Source organism: Falco rusticolus, chromosome 2 (assembly GCF_015220075.1).
Source record: "Falco rusticolus isolate bFalRus1 chromosome 2, bFalRus1.pri, whole genome shotgun sequence".
Classification (NCBI taxonomy): domain Eukaryota; kingdom Metazoa; phylum Chordata; class Aves; order Falconiformes; family Falconidae; genus Falco; species Falco rusticolus.
In genome coordinates, this window is record NC_051188.1 from 44,906,074 (window position 1) to 44,923,190 (window position 17,117).

Sequence of the window (17,117 nt, forward strand, 5' to 3'; positions counted from 1 at the left end):
AACAGAATAACTGCCTAGGAGCAAACTGTGGGGTAAAGAGAGGTCATTTCATTTAAAGGGCAAACAGTACTATACAACCAGTGACCTTTCTCGAACGTAAAAAGTGTTCTTCCTAAGAGCTTCTGACAATGAAATTTTCAGACTCATTTAAATCAAAAGGTAAAATCCTGGATCTCTGAATGTTCCCAAATCATCAGAAGTTCTTGACAGTCTACAGCTGCAGTATAACATACAAACACTAAGACAGCATCTTCTAGGCGAAAAAAATCCCACAACCATGCATTTATCACACTTAGACCCCACTGGTTCAAAACTTATTGGGGGGTTGGGGGGGGAACAGGGAAGAGGCAGAATGATGCTCTTTATGACTCTGTGGCTTTTCACCCTTAATTGATCACAACAAACGTCTTATAGTATACTTACAGTCACAGTAAAACACTCCTCTCTACCATTTTTTTGAATAAGCATATACAATTTCTTTAACTACAATCTATTCTATTTTTCTGGACATTTGCCAAATAAGCACCTAAAGTGACTGGTCATGAAAATTGGACTGAAACTCCTACTTCAGTTTTTATGTAATTATAAGTGTTTGCTATGCAGGGAGCATGGGGAAAAAAAAAAAAAAAAGACTTTTGTATCTGCCTCTTAGTTTTCTCTTTCTCAAATGTGGATTACAAGATTTAGCTCAGCAGTGGCGTATCCCTTTAAATAACTATATGCTCTAAGCCCCAATTATTATAAGTTAGTGGACAGTTGCATCCCAAGGTGGAAGTTTTCTCAGACTTTAAACTGTGAAGTTTATACAGATCTGATTTTCTGTCTCCTTCCAAAACAGCCTTGAGTATCTATAGCTAGCTGTTGAAAGACTAATATTGCAGAACATGCATCGTTTCTCATCCAAAATAAAAAGATTAAAAACTGGTCTGTTGTCTTGCTGTGTTGAGGGTGGTGAGGCAGAGGACGATGAGAGAGGTGCAAATGACAAGGCAAGACAGAGCAGCCCCAAGTACAAATGCCTGCGGAGTACCCTGACCGGCCACTGGGTGTCACTATTGATTTGCCTTGGAGTTACAAGAGAAAAATCTACATCTCGGTGCTCATGGACTGAAGAAAAATAAAATCAAATTTATTTTTAATCTCCATCTATACAGACGCAGACTTTCCAAACAGTAAATGGTGGGGATGTGTGACAGGAAAATTCTGCAAGTTCTGAACTTCTCTGCTTGCAAACTGAGAGGCAGAGAGGGGCTCGACAACAACTGCATGCACCTCATAACTTCCAAAACCGCGTAAGAAGCTTCATAAGGCCCTGAAGAACGAGCAATCTCTAAGAGCTCAAAACTCATTTAAAACTCTGGTTTGCTTTAGTAGGAACAACTGACTTACCTGTAGTGACATCATGTCTGGCCTGTACTGTTTACGGAAGCCAAGGTCATACATGAGGAATTTCAGCATTTCAAAGGCCTGTTCTTCACTCATATGTAGAAGCAGCACTCCAGCTACAAAGCTGATACCTTGACAATAACCCACTTCTTTGTCCAGCAAAGAGTACGCTTTCAGGAGATTAAAGAGTGATAGCTGTCCTGCTCCGAGGTGGGCAGAAAAGTAAGGATGCGTAGGGAATGTCCGTCCTGACATAAAGAGAAAAGAGTAATCACTACCCAGTTCTCCTCAAAAAATCCTAGATCCGTCTGCCAGCACTTCTTTCTTTGCTTTCATATGCAGGTTGACTTTAGTCAGATCAATCTGTACTTTACCACCAATTTTAGACAGTATCCATTGAGCTAATATAATATTCTCATCTGCATTGAACCAGCAGAAGCAACTGCTTGATATCTCTTTTCAGACAGATGTATAAGAGCATAAATACAAACAGCATAACCTCAGAAAACATCTGCTTAGAGGACATTCAGTGGCAAGCACAGAATGCATCCTGACATAGGAAGTGGTGCTGATACCTCCCTCCAACAACAGCTTCCATTAACTTTGCTGTGTTTTTACTCAAAGACCCACGAAACAAGTCAGAAAAACCTCCCAGCTACAAACAGACGTACCTAGATCTACAAGGATGGCATGCTGTTGTGCAGTCAGTTGTTTCAGAAGTTCTTTGTAAGAGACATCGGGAGGCTGCTGCTTGTTTGGCAGTCTGTGTCTGACTCGATGTTGCACAGCCAAAAACTGCCAAATTTCTCCCCGACGACTTTTTGGTACACCTGCAGGTCAGTCAGGAAAAGAAGAGGCCTAAGCAGGGCCATGTTTTTATAGTGCTATAACACAAGAATTTGCTTTGTCATAACCTTGGTCTATTATAACCTTGGCCAAACCACTCTGGAAGATCCCTTACAGTCAGCTTGAGAAATTGTCTGCTCTGCAGTGTATTCACTCACCAGCCACAGTTCAGTCCCACTAACTAAACATTAACTACAAACTAACAGTACCTACACTGGGCAACTACGGTACCAACATCACTTGTTCTGCCACTTCTGAGCTGTTATAGCCTCCAGCAGGAGAAGATGCACAATCACACACAGAATGCAGTCCGGCCTGTTTAGAAAGGCTGAACTAAATTCACAGGTATAAAACACAGCGAAGTCCACCTCCTCTTCCCCTTTCCAAAGGGCTGCTCATATCAGTCCATAGGCTTGGAGAAAGATGTACAGACTATAAAATGCTCAGTTCAAAACTAAAAGCATTAACGCTGCACACCAAAAGGAAGGACACAGAACCACTCATACTGAAAGGCATCATTTCTCTCAAGTCAGCCAGGCATCTGTGAAAGCATAAACTAAATTAAAATACTACTTTTGGACTTTCACACACATCCCCCTTCGAAATCTGACTCTGTAAACTGACCTTTGAAAGTCAAAATGAATTGACAACTCTTCTAATACTTTCCAGGCAAATAATTATTTAACAGAATATAAGTTAGAAAAGGCATATCCTTGTTCCCAACTCTGAACTGCAGCCCAGCAGCAGAAGATAGGGCAGCAAGGTAAAGTAATTTGCTTGCAGTCTTCTGCATGTCCCTAACCGGAACCACCTTATTTCTACCACACTTTCCTTCAGAAGCAATTTAAACTTCCCTTCTGTACCACAGCCAGATTACACTGAAATATTATTTTTCAGCATCTGTAACACTGACGTGAGCTTCTATGGAAGAGAGCACAGTGGTGCAGACTCCATATCTGCATTACACTAACAAGGCCCTATGGCTCCCCTTCTAGGCCACAAAAAGATCTTCAAACCAAAATCCTCAGCCTTTCACTTAAGGAAATAAAATACTAGAAGACCATATTCTGACTCCCCAAAGCTTGGCTGCAATTACCCTAGGGTTTGGGCACAGTCCACATTAGAGATTCTGGTCCTGCCTTCTTAGTAAGTAAGTAAAATTAGAGCATCTGAAACTGGCAGTTGGATAGCAGCCATGGACCAGAAATCAGAAGGTCACAGTGTTAGCTGCGGAAGCTCCAAGTTTAATCTTCAGTCTAATAATACATGGGCACAAGACACTACTTTCAGGAGTATGAATATACATATTTCTGCATTGCTGACATTGTTAGTTGCAGGCACAGCACAACCTATTTTCTGTTTGGCAGCAGGAGGTGGGTCCATTTGTAGAAAGAAGGCAATTTTTTCATAATTTTGTGCTACTGGAAAAACTGTACTGCTGGCAGATTTCCTTCAGTATCAAAAAGGAACAACAAAAAAATCTATCTTCAGACTTCATAGTTAAAAGACACAAATACCTTCTTTCAAAGTGGAATGAATATCTTCCATGTCACATCGGATTTTGGCTCTGCAGTTCAGCAACTTCTTATCCCAAACATTTATGACATCTTTCTGACATGTACCAACTTCATCATAGTCCAGTTTTACTTTTCTTGATTGGAGCTCATCTCTGCTTGCTAGAACACAAAGAAAGAGCACACAGAAAAACAGAACATCAGAAAATTATAAAAGACATCAAATATGCAAACCCAATTCAAGTTAGATATATCTACCTGATAATCTGTCTAGGCATAAATACACCTTCTACAATTTATCAGTTGTTAGCTGAGATGGGGCCAGTCTTTTGTCATAAGATCCTGCAGGCAACAATTTAGCTTCTGTTACTGGGCCATGAACATTAGTAATTCATGAAGTACATGAAAACATTTTTTAAGGCTTAGGGCAAGAAGAAAAACCCACTCAACACAACTTCACCACATCTGCTGCTTCTCTCAACTGCAAAAACACCTTTGATAATTTTTTCTCTTGTTTATATTGAACATTACGATTGTTTTAATATGGAAAGTCCCAACCATATGAATGTTTCTATTAGAGATTTAGGCAAGCAAGCAGGCAAGTCTTCTAAACTGGAGTCTGTCACGTTGGCTCCAGTTTTTATGTGTTCCTTAAGACAGTGGCAAGAGCTCTTGGCCCTGCCACCTGGCATCATCAAACTGACAAGAAGGAAACAGAATGAACCAACGTGAACCATATCCAGGAAGGTATATCTGGGCTGAGCACAAAACTGGTGTTGCTGTAAACTTAAAAGGTTCGTTGAATAGAACTTTGCAAAAGAATAGAATATTGCAAAAATATTTATCCCAGAGGACTCACTATTTCTGAAATAAAGCTGCACTGTTACTCTGGAACTTCACGAAGGAGTAGCTTTTATGTCCATTACTGAGAATTAACTGTGGTTATTTTACTACACATGATACGCATGCAGAAAATCACTCCCAATTCCTCATACTACTAGTGTAAAAAACTAGAATGAAGACCTAAATGTGTCTTAACTTACAGAGATAGGTTTAATTATCACTGGACTGAATTGTACATTTCACAACATGACCTCTGAAAGCTGCAAGTGATTTATCCCAAATTTGCCTTGATCTGCATGCAGTACTCGCTCCTTGGAGGAGACTCCTTCCTCTTAACAGTTGTATCTCTGTCCCCATCATCACCTCGAGGTGAAAGCAAGCTCTCACGTTTTAATACAACCTGCAAAACAAAACAATCTGTTCCTTTTCCTAGTTATCTCGCTTTGGACATAGCCAGTATTGAATGAATCCATAAGATCATTGCCTAGCCCACTCCAAAACATAGGTGACATTATTTCTAGAAGTTGTATGTTACACCTCTGAGATCCTACCTGTTCAAGACTACAGGGGGCTTTGTATAAACAACTATCATGCAACGTGCAGCACACTTCCATAAAAATGGAATGTGATTGCCACAAGAATCTGCAGTCCAACTGGGACAATTTTAAATGCTACCTTATTGCTTTATGATTTAATCCGAGAATGCTCACTCATAAGCAATATGACAGATTCAAGACAACAGTAACATATTTCAGTGTGACAACGAACTCCAGGATTAAGTGCATAGGTTATCTTTCTCTGAAAAATACTCTGTCTCTGTGGTTAACCCCAGTGAAAGTCAGCAAGCTTGCCTGTTGATTGTACCTGCCTTGCCTACCATGCCACCCTTGGCTGCTTGCAACCATCTTAGTTAATGTTCTTCCTAATCATTGCTAGGTGGCCTGCTACTTTTTGTAGTTCTTGTATTTCTAGGTGATCTATTGGAAAAAGTAGTGTGAAGCTTCTCAGAAAAAAGCAAGTTTGTGCAATTCACAGAACTTACCTTCTGTAAAACAAAGAGCTAATAGTATTCAAGTCTCCTCGACAGCAAAAGGAATAGGAAAAGAAGTTCTATTAATATTTTGTAAATAAAAATCAACAAAACATTAAGAGAAAATCACTAAAAACAATTCCACAGCAATTCCAGTTCTAAACCAGTCATATACAGCTGAATAAATTCACAGCTAGGAACGTGGCTTCAAGTAGAGAAATAGCTGCATTTCTGTTATTACATTTTACATTTCTGAGATCTACATTTAATTGCAAGCTAGGATGCCAACCACTGCACAAACCAGTACTTTTTTGGGATGCATCAGTTCTGCATATGCCTGGTCCGTAAAATGGCCCGTGTTACAGCAGCCCAGAGGAAGGAAGCCTACATATAGGCATTGAGACAGTTTACTTTTCACCCTTTGAAAACAAGGTGATAAATTCTAGCTAGCCAGAGCACCAGTTTCATTAGCAGTACTTATGAACCTGCATAGGAGAATGGAGATACGCTTCTTGGATTACAAACCAAGATGTGGGCTGGCAGGTAAGTGCCAGTTCGGAGTCTCCACTGCTGACACTCCTGTTTTCACCACAAATAATCAGGCAGGAATAACTTAGTTTCTACATATCCGTTACAGAATGGAAATAACTTACAACTAAGTCTTAAGGAACTGAACTGATTATGATTTTCAGTACCTCCAGTAACGCAGGGCAGGTACAGAGAAGAGCCTGTCCCTCAGCATCTCATACTACCAGAGGGAATAACATAAAATTAGTCACTACAGCAGATGTCCAGCTTCCCCACCCTACAACAGGAAACTAACCATTTGCTAAAACAGTAAGTGAAGATTATGGCTGAAGTTAAAGCAGACTTCTCTGTAGATGTTCCCTATGAATCTACAAGGAGACAAACTGTAGAGAGAATGCACAAAGAAATATGCTACTTGTGCAGGAAATACATTCAAGGATGTACGTTTGTAGGGACATGGAAAGACTTCTGTCCTACTGTTTTTCCTTCCTCTCTCTGCCTTCTCAGTAAGCATCACTAAAGAAGGAAAAAGATTTAACTGACCTTAACAAGATCGTTATGTTTTGTTTGAAGAATCAGACTACCACATAATGAAGTTATAGACCATATAGGAGAAGATGAGGGCAGCAATTACAGAGATAACATTTGAAAATGAGAGAAAATTTTCAACTTGCACCAAAAGCTATTAATCTATTATACCGAAGAACTTCTATAAACTAGGATAGACATTGCATACTATCTTTTATTTGTGCGAGTCTTGACCAGTCATAATAAAGTATCTTAGCCAAAAGCTCAGGCAGCTGACAAGTCAGCTTGGCCAACTTCAGATCCCTCAGCAAGGGCACTCAATTTTCAGTGTACAGTGTTCATCATTCAAGAAAAGAACTTTCTGACATACTTCATGAGCCAGTTCCTAAAAATCATATTTGCATTTGAATATTTATAAATTACCACTGTGATGTGGTTAACGCAGGACAGAAAGCCTGGACAGAAATCCCATACACTGCGAAGGACTGTAATGAGATACAGAGGGTAAGGTTTACCATACTTGAATGCTCACACAGCATCTGTTCTCTTGCCTCCACCTCACACTAGAATTCCTAGACTTAGCTAAAATCCAGACTGTAGAAACTTTTGCCTAATGCGCACTAAAAAAGGAAAAGTTACCTTCTTTAACTGAGGTGACTCATTAATAAGAGTTTGCAGGCAGACAAAGAACCTGGTAGACTTGAGATAAGAGTGGGTAAACAGATTTTTTTCTAGCACCGTTAACCAAAAAGTCACAGAACCACATCTCTGAGGTGCCCAACACCAGTACAGTTTTCAGCTTCAGGCAGCAGAATTTGTAATAGTTTTTGGGGTATTTTCTAAGTAGCTAACCTTCCAGCTTCTGGTTTTCTTTTTCCATTCGAAGTAACAGAATTTGTTGATGAATGGCTTTTCTCCACAGACTTTGTAGTTCTTCTGAGTTTTTCCTCTCTCCAGTTTTATCCGGACCATCCTCATTTTGCAATACTAGAACAAGAGGGTCCTCCTCGAGGGGTGGAGCAAGAGGCGATAATGGTAACAATTCACTTCCATCATGACCATCTGCAAAGAATCAGAAAGCTATTACAGGAAACTCAGATTGCTTGACGTATCACAAAAATCTAAGTCACAGTAGAACAAATATAGCTGTCTTCTACATTCAGCAGTGAGATGCTTATTCCAAAGAATGCAGTTTAGCAGTAGAGAATTATTTTTAAATAAAGTGTTTTATTTAAAGTTTTTTTAATTTTTAAAATTAAATAAAGGTAAATAAAAGGTCAGCCAGTATTTCAACCCTTTTCCCCTCTAGCTCCTTCTAGAGTTACAAAGAGGTGTTTATCCATAAAGTTTCCTTTACAGCTGAGCTTGTTTACTGCCATGATTTACCGCAGGCTCTATAATAAAAGCAACTTTTTCCATCTGCTAAGCTGCACTATAGGCAGTGCTACAGCACTTCATGGTTACTAAATGAAGACTTCGTCATTTACCTACGGTTGTGAATTCTGCCAATGGGACTCTATCAACAGAGCAGGATTTCAGGTATTTCAGAGTTTCCTACTTTAAATGACCTAAAGCTGTAAGAATTATTAACACAATGAACAGGTGCTATGTGCGGTACAAGGACAAGGCAGAACATAACACTGCTGTTACGTAAACACGCTAGGGTAAAAATATGCAAACTGTTAAAGAGGCTATCTTTGTCAGCAAGAGGTAGTTCTTCATTTGCTTGCTACCAGCACAGCCATGGGAGATTGCAATTAATTTGATTTTGATGACAGAATCCTGTGTTCAAAGCAACAAAGACCTAAAGCCAGCTGAGTACAACTGATTTCTAGCAAGGCTCTAGCAAGCTGACTCCCTTCTCCCTTTCATATTTTCGCATTGCAGTTCACTATAGTAATAACTATTCAGTAACAACTGCTTGTTTATTTTCTTTAAAAGCACACACAGACCTGGATGCTGCATCTTGGAAGATTTATTCATAGGTGAAGCTACCTGCAGGAATATTCTCCGCCGCCAGGAGATGCGGCGAGGTGTGAGCGTGGCCCCCACAGCATTTAGAGATTCACTGCTGCAGACGGTTGATGTTCTTTTCTTTCCCTCCCCATCACTGAAGGAAAGAAAAAGCAGATGGGGTGATCAAAGTCAGTCATCTTTGGAGGTGGGGGGGAAATAAAAGTCTTTATTAAGTCTGTCTAATGTACAGCCAAACCTGCAGGAGTATTTACTGGGAAGTTTTAGAAGGTAAAGTGTGCTCTATGCGAGCTTCACCCTGAATACAGATGTGCCCAATTGTTTTCTTGTAACACAGTGCTGTGAAGTTTGCAATATATACCACCAGGAAGAACTCATAGCATTCATGCAGTGCTCAGCTGGAAGCTTAGAATAAAAGCTAAGAGAAAAGAATGGTAATATTTCACAGAATGGTTGGGGTTGGAAGGGGCCTCTGGAGGTCATCTAGTCCAACCTCCTGCTAAAGCAGGGTCACCTACAGCAGGTTATGCAGAATCATGTCCAGGCAGGTTTTGAATGTCTCCAGAGAAGGATACTGCACAGCCTCTCTGGGCAGCCTGTTCCGGTGCTCTGTCACCCTCAAAGTGAAGAAGTTTTTCCCCATATTTGGATGGAACCTCCTGTGTTGCAGTTTGTGCCCATGGCCCCTTGTCCTGTCAGTGGACACCACGGAAGAGAGTTTGGCCCGTCCTCTTGACACTCGCCCTTAAGATATTTGTATGCATTGACAAGACCCCCTCTCAGTCTTTTCTCCCCCAGGCTACACAGTCCCAGCTCTCTTGGCCTTTCCTCATAAGGGAGACGCTCCAGTCCCCTCATCATCTTAGTAGTCCTCTGCTGGACCCTCTCCAGTGGTTCCTTGTCTCTGGAACTGGGGAGCCCAGAACTGGACACAGCACTCCAGATGTGGCCTCACCAGGGTAGAGTGGAGGGGGAGAATCACCTCCCTCGACCTGCTGGACACATTCCTTCTGATGCCCCCCAGGATCCCACTGGCCTTCTTGGCCACCAGGGCACGCTGCTGGCTCATGGGCTACTTGCTGTCCACCAGAACTCCCAGGTCCTTCTCCGCAGAGCTGCCTTCCAGCAGGTCAGCCCCGGGCCTGTCCTGGTGCATGGAGTTGTTCCTTTCCAGGTGCAGGACCCCACACTTGCCTTTGTTGAACATCATTAGGTTCCTCCCCACCCAATTCTCCAGCCTGTCCAGGTCTCACTGAATGGCAGCACAGCCTTCTGGTGTACCAGCCACTCCTCCCAGTTTTGTATCATCAGAAAACCGGCTGATGATTCAGCCAGTTCTCGATCCACCTCGCTGTCCACTCATCTAACCCACACTTCCTGAGCCTATCTATGAGGGTGTTATGGGAAACAGCAACAAAAGCCTTGCTGAAGTCAAGGCAGATAACATCCACTGCTCTCCCCTCACCTACCCAGCCAGTCATTCCATAATAGAAGGCCATTAGGTTGGTCAGGCATGATTTCCCTTTGGTGAATCCATTCTGACTGCTCCTCATAACCTTCTTTTCCTCCACATGCTTCCAGATGACCTCCAGGATGAAGCTGTTCCATGACCTTTCCAGGGATGGAGGTGAGACTGACCAGCCTTTCCTGGGTCCTCCTCTTTGCCCTTTTTGGAGACTGGAGTGACACAGGCTTTCCTCCAGTCCTCAGGCACCTCTCCTGTCCTCCAGGACCTTTCAAAGATGATGGAGAGCGACTTAGCAAATAACATCTGCCAGCTCCCTCAGCACTCATGGGTGCATTCCGTGGGGACCCATGGATTTGTGGGTGCCAAGTTTATCTAGATGATTCTCCTCAACCAAGGGAAAGTCTTCCTTCAGTGACTCCACGTTCTCTGTATCTTTCATCACCAGGGCACCCATCTCATTCAGCAGTGGGCTCGCATTTTCCTTAGTCATCCTCTTCCTACTGTTGTACCTGAATAAGCTCTTCTTGTTGTACTTGACATCCCCTGCCAGATTTAATTCCACGCAGACCTTAGCTTTCCTCATTACATCCTTGCATATATAGGAATTCTGACATTCCTATGTTCCTCCCGAGTGGCCTGTCATTTTTTTCACATTCCATTAACTCTCTTCTTCTGTTTGAGTTTTGCCAGAAGCTCCTTGCTTATCCATGCAGGCCACATAGAAATGTATTTACATAATGATTTTAAGAGTAGCTTATGTTGCTGGAAGAGGCAAGGAGAGGATACAAGGAAGCTTTGCTGGGAGATCATTATAAGAGGACACCAGGCACACTTCTCTACTGACTATTGCCAACGGAAAGGACATGTAGCTTTTGTAAATACTTGAGCCACTTTCAGAAATATTTCAGCATTTTGCATCTGTGGTAGTAAAGTAGGTACATAGATCTCATATAGCAAAAGGTATGTTAATTATCCATCATAAATCCTTCCATGGAATGTCAACAGCATGACACACACTTACAGGCTTCTTGGGAAGACAGCATCAAATATGCAGAACTGTGTCTGCAGCTTCATCTTCATCACAAGGAAAACTGCTAGATCAACGCAGCAGTAGCTACACTCAGACCTTCATGCTGTGAAGAATTTTCATGCTACAGTGCAAAGTCCCTAAAAAGAGTTAGATGAAAGGAAAGCCTAGCATGTTAAGTGTTCACTACATTTTTAGTGGTAGGTCAGATGCAGGTAACTGCATTTGCCAGCTGCAGTCCGTCTCCCCACGCGTGGCCTCCACAAAAGGAGAGATCTGCAAGGGAAGCAGACTATGAAGTTTCACCTACACGAGTCTAGCAGCTAGATCATCTCAATCAGCGCTTTTCATATCAAATACTCTGTGCTGAATGATAACGCACCAAGCTAGAATTGGCCTCTTTGGCGATGAAAGCTGTCCCTGTGCTAATGATCTGCAACAGCTCCTTGACATCTGTAAGCCTCAGTGAGAAAACTGGACTCACTACCATACACAGGTATCAGACCTTGCTTCCATATCCTGGCAGGGAAATAATTATGTCTTGAGGTTCGCTTACACAGCATTAGGCACCACCCCTGCCCTCCCCCAAGAACAGTGCTAAGGACTGGGAGCCCTGGATAACAGACAGCCTGAATTATTCTCTACTCCCGATTTAGCTTCTACAGTGCCGCAATTCCCTATGCATCATACTGTTAGTAGGTGATCTCGGTAGAGCCCCGTGTTGCACTAACCAAAACAGCAACAGAAAACTCTGAAAATCTTTGGCCAACTTACAGAGTCTTTCATGATGGGGTAACCAATGCTTGTGCTAGCCAAACATCAACTACAAAACTAATATTGAGTCTAGAGGTGTTTTCCAAAGGTACTGCAGTCCAGCAACTCTTCGAAATAAGGTATTGAGTTTGGATGTATTAATGATTATAAGTCATGTTTCTATAAATAACTGTAATGAAACTACTTCTCTCTATTTCAGGTCTTACATATCACATGTTAGAACACAAAACCTGAGTAATTCCAGGGCTTACTAAATAGAAGCTACGTAACAAGAGAATGAAATCTTCCTTTCTGCTGCTGTGTACAAAATCAGCTACTGTGCTCCTAAATGTGCAGGCAGTCCTAGGAATAGTGTACAATTTATAGCAGTAAAATTTACACGGAAGTCAGAATAAGACAGGGGCTATTTCAGGGTATGAAACAAAGCCGTTTATGTCATTTCAGTTGCAGAGTTTACATTGGGATGGATTAGTCACACGTGCTGCCTCATGAAGTGTACAAATCATACAGTTCTCAGGACCCGTATTTCTGTTGTTAAACCCTCTCTTCCAAAATCCCCCTGATATTTCAAGCAACTAATGTTAATCACTCTCTCCTTCAAAGAGCTGTATGATGAGCGATTAGAGGAAAACTTTTGAAAGTCTCATGTGCGCACCTTGCCGTATTCAATGAAGGCAAGGGCACCTGTGAAAACACCGAGATTTAGCAAAGTGAGGCTGGAAAGTGAGCAAAGGAAGTTTCCTCATTTCAAGATAGACAAGTCCCAGCCTAGTATCAGATCTAAAGGCATGAAACAATACCCTAAAGAGTAAAAGCAGGAAGAAGTCAGAGTAAAAAGATAGCATCTCCCATTCCATGATGAAATGGTTCAGAAGGCTGGTACAAAAAACAGATGAGGTAACTCGGTTACATATTCCCTACCTCAAAACAGAAGCTGCACAATACTTACTCCCTAGTCTACAATCTCTCACACCTAAACTTAACTGGCTGGCTTGGCTCTTGGTCATATTTGCAAGATTACTTCAGGTTTTAAAATAGCCGTGGATTTTAACAGCCAGGCAGGTAGATGCTCTGCTCAGACAGCCCAGCAACACATCATACAGATCCTCTAAAGAACATGGGGGTAAAGAAAACTGCGTATCTGACCATTAGCTATCAGCTCCCTGCAAAATGAAGAGGTTTATTAATGTGAGCAGAGAGACTAAAAGCAAAAGCAACTCCAAAACAACAGCAGCAACTTCTTAAATGGAGTTCAGTCACTGCTATGAAAAGCAGAGCAGAGTTTTCACTACCCCTCAACCTGGGGAAAAAGACTTTCACAACTTCCCTGTCAGGGCACCGATACCAAACCTCAACACAGAAAGGATAAATTCTCAAGAATTCTTAAGAAAAAACCCTGTTGTGATAACACACAGACTTAAACATCTACATGGGAAACATGTTGCAAGGTCAACTAGCAGAAATAGTCCATTCATCAATTCCAGTTTTTAGATGACATTTTCCACTTCCAAAAGAAGTTGCTACCTCAAACTCAAGAAATGTATGCATGTTCTATAAACTATGGATTGTAGAGCCTAGACACTGGGGAAAAGCAGAGGATGAGTATTTCTTGGGTTATACAGTAACATAGCCACCAAGAAGAAAAAACAGACAACTACTCTCTACAAGTTCCTGTCCTGCTGCCACCTACCAACGACTAAGCGAGACAAAATGCACCTGAGTCAATGCACTGCAAATTAAGAGATGGCAGCACATAAAATCTTAACAAATTACAGAAGAGACACTAAAAAACTCAACTGCAAAGTAGGACATGATTGCAAGAATGGATTAAAAAAAAACCCCCACACTTCACTCTTACTCATTCATTTTAAGAAAATGACAACTACATTACGGTACAACTTCCACATCGCAGTATTTTAGCTTGGTAAAACAGACATATGAAAGGCCAAAGTCACATAGTTCAATAGCGAAATTCCACAAAATGGAGTATTTCTGATTTTTTAATAATTTTTTTCACTTAACACACCTCCTATGCAGCTCCTGAAAACAGTAACAATGTAATACTCTATAATTGAGACAAATGCATCACAGTTCAATTTGAAGAATAATGGTTCTCCGTAAGGCTACTTAGCCTATGCTCCTTACCCAACACAGAAACGAAAATGCATTCATCAGTTTGTACGCACTAAAACAAGAAAAGCTATAAATTCAATATAATGCCTCCAATATCTCAGTCTGTACTTTCATTGTTACACTGTTACAAGTGACAACCTAAGTACTCAAGAGTAAAGAGTACAATCATCTAAGCTTTTTATGTCAGTACCTGCAACTCAGTTTGACCAAAGCACCACCCCATTCACTATTCTATCAGACAATGCCCAGTATGAAGATGACACAGCTAGTTGGTCAGGGGGAGAAGAAACCCCCAAAACTTGTTCAGATTACAAGCATCTTTATTGCTTGGTTTCAGTTTCCTAAATCTCTTCCCAAAACTGTTCTTCACAATGCTCCTAAAGACTGATGACTGAAAAAAATCACAAAGCTACCCCAATTCTTGTTGAACTCTTTATCCAATACTTACCTAAACTGTTTTGTACTTGAGTCCATACAAGCCAACTGACTTGAGAATAAATACTGTTGTTGCTCACGCCAAGGTTTGTATTTTTCCCCAGTTCACTTTCATTTCAACTTCTTCTCTTGATTGCTTTAACTAGCAGCTAAGTCAACTCAGTCTCCTCTGCAATTTTGAGGCTGAGGTGATACAAAATCTCCCAGATCAAGTACAGAAAGACAACTAACATTTCAATTCCCAGGACTTAAGCTAGCAGAAGCCTATATGTAAGCCAAATACATGAAGTATACCTCCCCTCTGGGAAGAAGAAAAACTAGTTCCAATCAGTTTACACCTCTCTATTTATTGTCACAACTGTCATATATTTTTATTCTAAATAACTCCATTCTGCTATTTTGTTTAAAGCACATTAAGTACTTAACTTTTTTTCATGAGAAATGAAGCTGTTTTAAAAAAGCAATCTGTTCAAATTCAAGTGGCAATAAATCAGCTTCAATTATCCCTGCATAACAATGCAATGAAGGGAGACGGTGTGGGCTAGTGAAACCTATGCTGAAGGTTGTTCCATTTTTAAAAGCGCTGCTTTTATTTTTGTATTAAAAAACAACAACAACCCAGATCCTTCTAATAGTCTAATTTTCAGGAGTAGCTTTGAATAAAAGCCAGAAATTCCAGAAGTTACAGAAATGAAAGTTTAAAAACAGATGATGCTCTCAAATCCTCTTTGTTCACCTCCTTGTTGGCAGGATATTTTTTTTAATCCTTATGTGTGCTTGTGTTCAATATTAAATGCTACACAACATACTTGTCAAAAGTCGAGATTATGCAACCACTTCCACCCTAGACTTCTCTCTAGACAAATGAATTGACCATGCAGTAACAACATTCTGAAGGCACATGCCAATATCGTTTTGTTATCCAACTTTACTATACTGTTCATTCCTTAAAGCAGAAAATAGATCAGTGTTTTCTCTCTTCCACAGAAAGCATCATAGTAGTGATCATTAGAATCTGACTCAAAAAGCTCAGCCTCCCCAAAAACATTTGGGAAAAAAAGATGTGTCTTTCACCACAGTGAACTTATCTGGAGAATAATTCTTATTTTTATTTTTTCTCCTGGCTTTAGGTATCTCTAACACAGCCATTTAAATCCTAGCAAGTCAACTGAGGCTTCCTTTTTATTGGAGGTCAAGATACTTCTAGGGCATGATTCATGCTTTCTAAATGAAGATGTTCCCAGTGACAGGCACAACTGGCTGTATTAGTGTTCAGGAAGGACCACAGATGAACAGGCAGGATCAGTTCTGTAAATGTCAGAATATTAAAGACAATCACATCAGGATGAGAGCAACTGTGCTGCAGAAACACCAACACCTCTCCACTGACTAGATGAGAATGAAGCCGTCTACAATCAGGCGAGAGCCACTGTACCCTGTATCTCCAACACCCTAGAATCAGTTTCTGAGTTTGTGACCGTATGCCAAATGAGACGTAAATATGGATCAGGATCATCTTGTATACATCATTCAAAACATATACAACACAGATAATAAGCAGAATTGCTTTTTAACTCCCAGGTCTCCAGCTGATCCTGGCTTAGTGTTATTTGCATAGGCCCATCTGACTGCTATAAATCAAATATCTTTCTAAAATGAATTCCAAATGAAACGGGCGCTGCTCCTGCACATTGAAGTTCACCAGACCACAAGAAAAGCTACCTGCTGCATCATGTGTTGTCTCAAAGTTACATGATATGAGAAGTCAGACTATAAAGAATTTTTCTCCAGTGCAATGTGGCCAGGATACACTTCTAGTAACCACGTTTATTCTTAGAGAGGAAATTGCACTGAAGTTTTAATTAGGGTTCCTAACAGTTAAACAGCTTGTAGTCTTCAGATCGTAAAGGGCTACCACGTTAACCTAACGTTCACTCACATGAGCATGCTAAGAACACCTCATATTGAGCCTACTGGGACAGATGATGGTCCTCCCTGTGAAAAATTCCCAAAGGAAAAAAACCCCAAAGAAACAAAACAAAACAACCCGTAAGAAAAACCCTACTGTAAAAAATTTGAACTTCCTCTCATTTGTAAACCTCATGGCACAACGCACATTTGCAAGCTAAATCAGGGAAAGTTTAAAGAGTTTCAGCCACTGTCAGCTGGACAATATATTTCATTCTCTATTAGCCAGCTCAATTGACAGCTGGATTACCCGAGTCACTCTCATCATCAGCATTATCCATCTGGCACTTCTTTCTGACTATATCTGTTTTAATCACCTCATGAACCCAACCAGATGTCAACACTTCACCCTTGCTACTGCCATTTCCTTACCATTACAGTTCAGGCCCAGTTGCTCCCAGCGAGACCTATAGCTAATGAGATCCCATTTTCATAGGAGTTTTCACACAAATTCAAGATTAAATGGTGTCAGAAACCTGTATACTATAAAAGCTAAGTAGAAACAGGGTGGTCTTTTGGGAATTACTCCGAATTTGAAGATCAACCCACCTTGCAGTTCAAAACTTCATTATAATGAAACACAGTATCTTGACCAGCATACAAAACCAATTCCAGAAAGAGTTATAGCCTCAGAAATTTCAGCTTGGAATTTGCTGGCATTAT

At 40.9% G+C, this 17,117-nt stretch overlaps 1 protein-coding gene across 4 annotated transcripts in view; it reads right to left on the minus strand.

The window, feature by feature from the left end:
* The window catches only part of TBC1D4 (TBC1 domain family member 4), a 111,178-nt gene that overhangs the window by 9,837 nt on the left and 84,224 nt on the right, over positions 1-17,117 (minus strand). For 2 of the 4 annotated variants that reach the window (XM_037378472.1, XM_037378468.1), the window contains 6 exons: positions 8,628-8,785; positions 7,528-7,737; positions 7,315-7,317; positions 3,750-3,908; positions 2,058-2,216; positions 1,390-1,634 (listed from right to left, as the gene is read on the minus strand). In XM_037378472.1, the coding sequence (XP_037234369.1) occupies positions 1,390-1,634; positions 2,058-2,216; positions 3,750-3,908; positions 7,315-7,317; positions 7,528-7,737; positions 8,628-8,785 (934 nt within the window). Of the gene's footprint in view, positions 1-1,389; positions 1,635-2,057; positions 2,217-3,749; positions 3,909-5,631; positions 7,269-7,314; positions 7,318-7,527; positions 7,738-8,627; positions 8,786-17,117 lie in introns of those variants that run through there. The other 2 variants (XM_037378470.1, XM_037378471.1) reach the window with 2 other exon arrangements.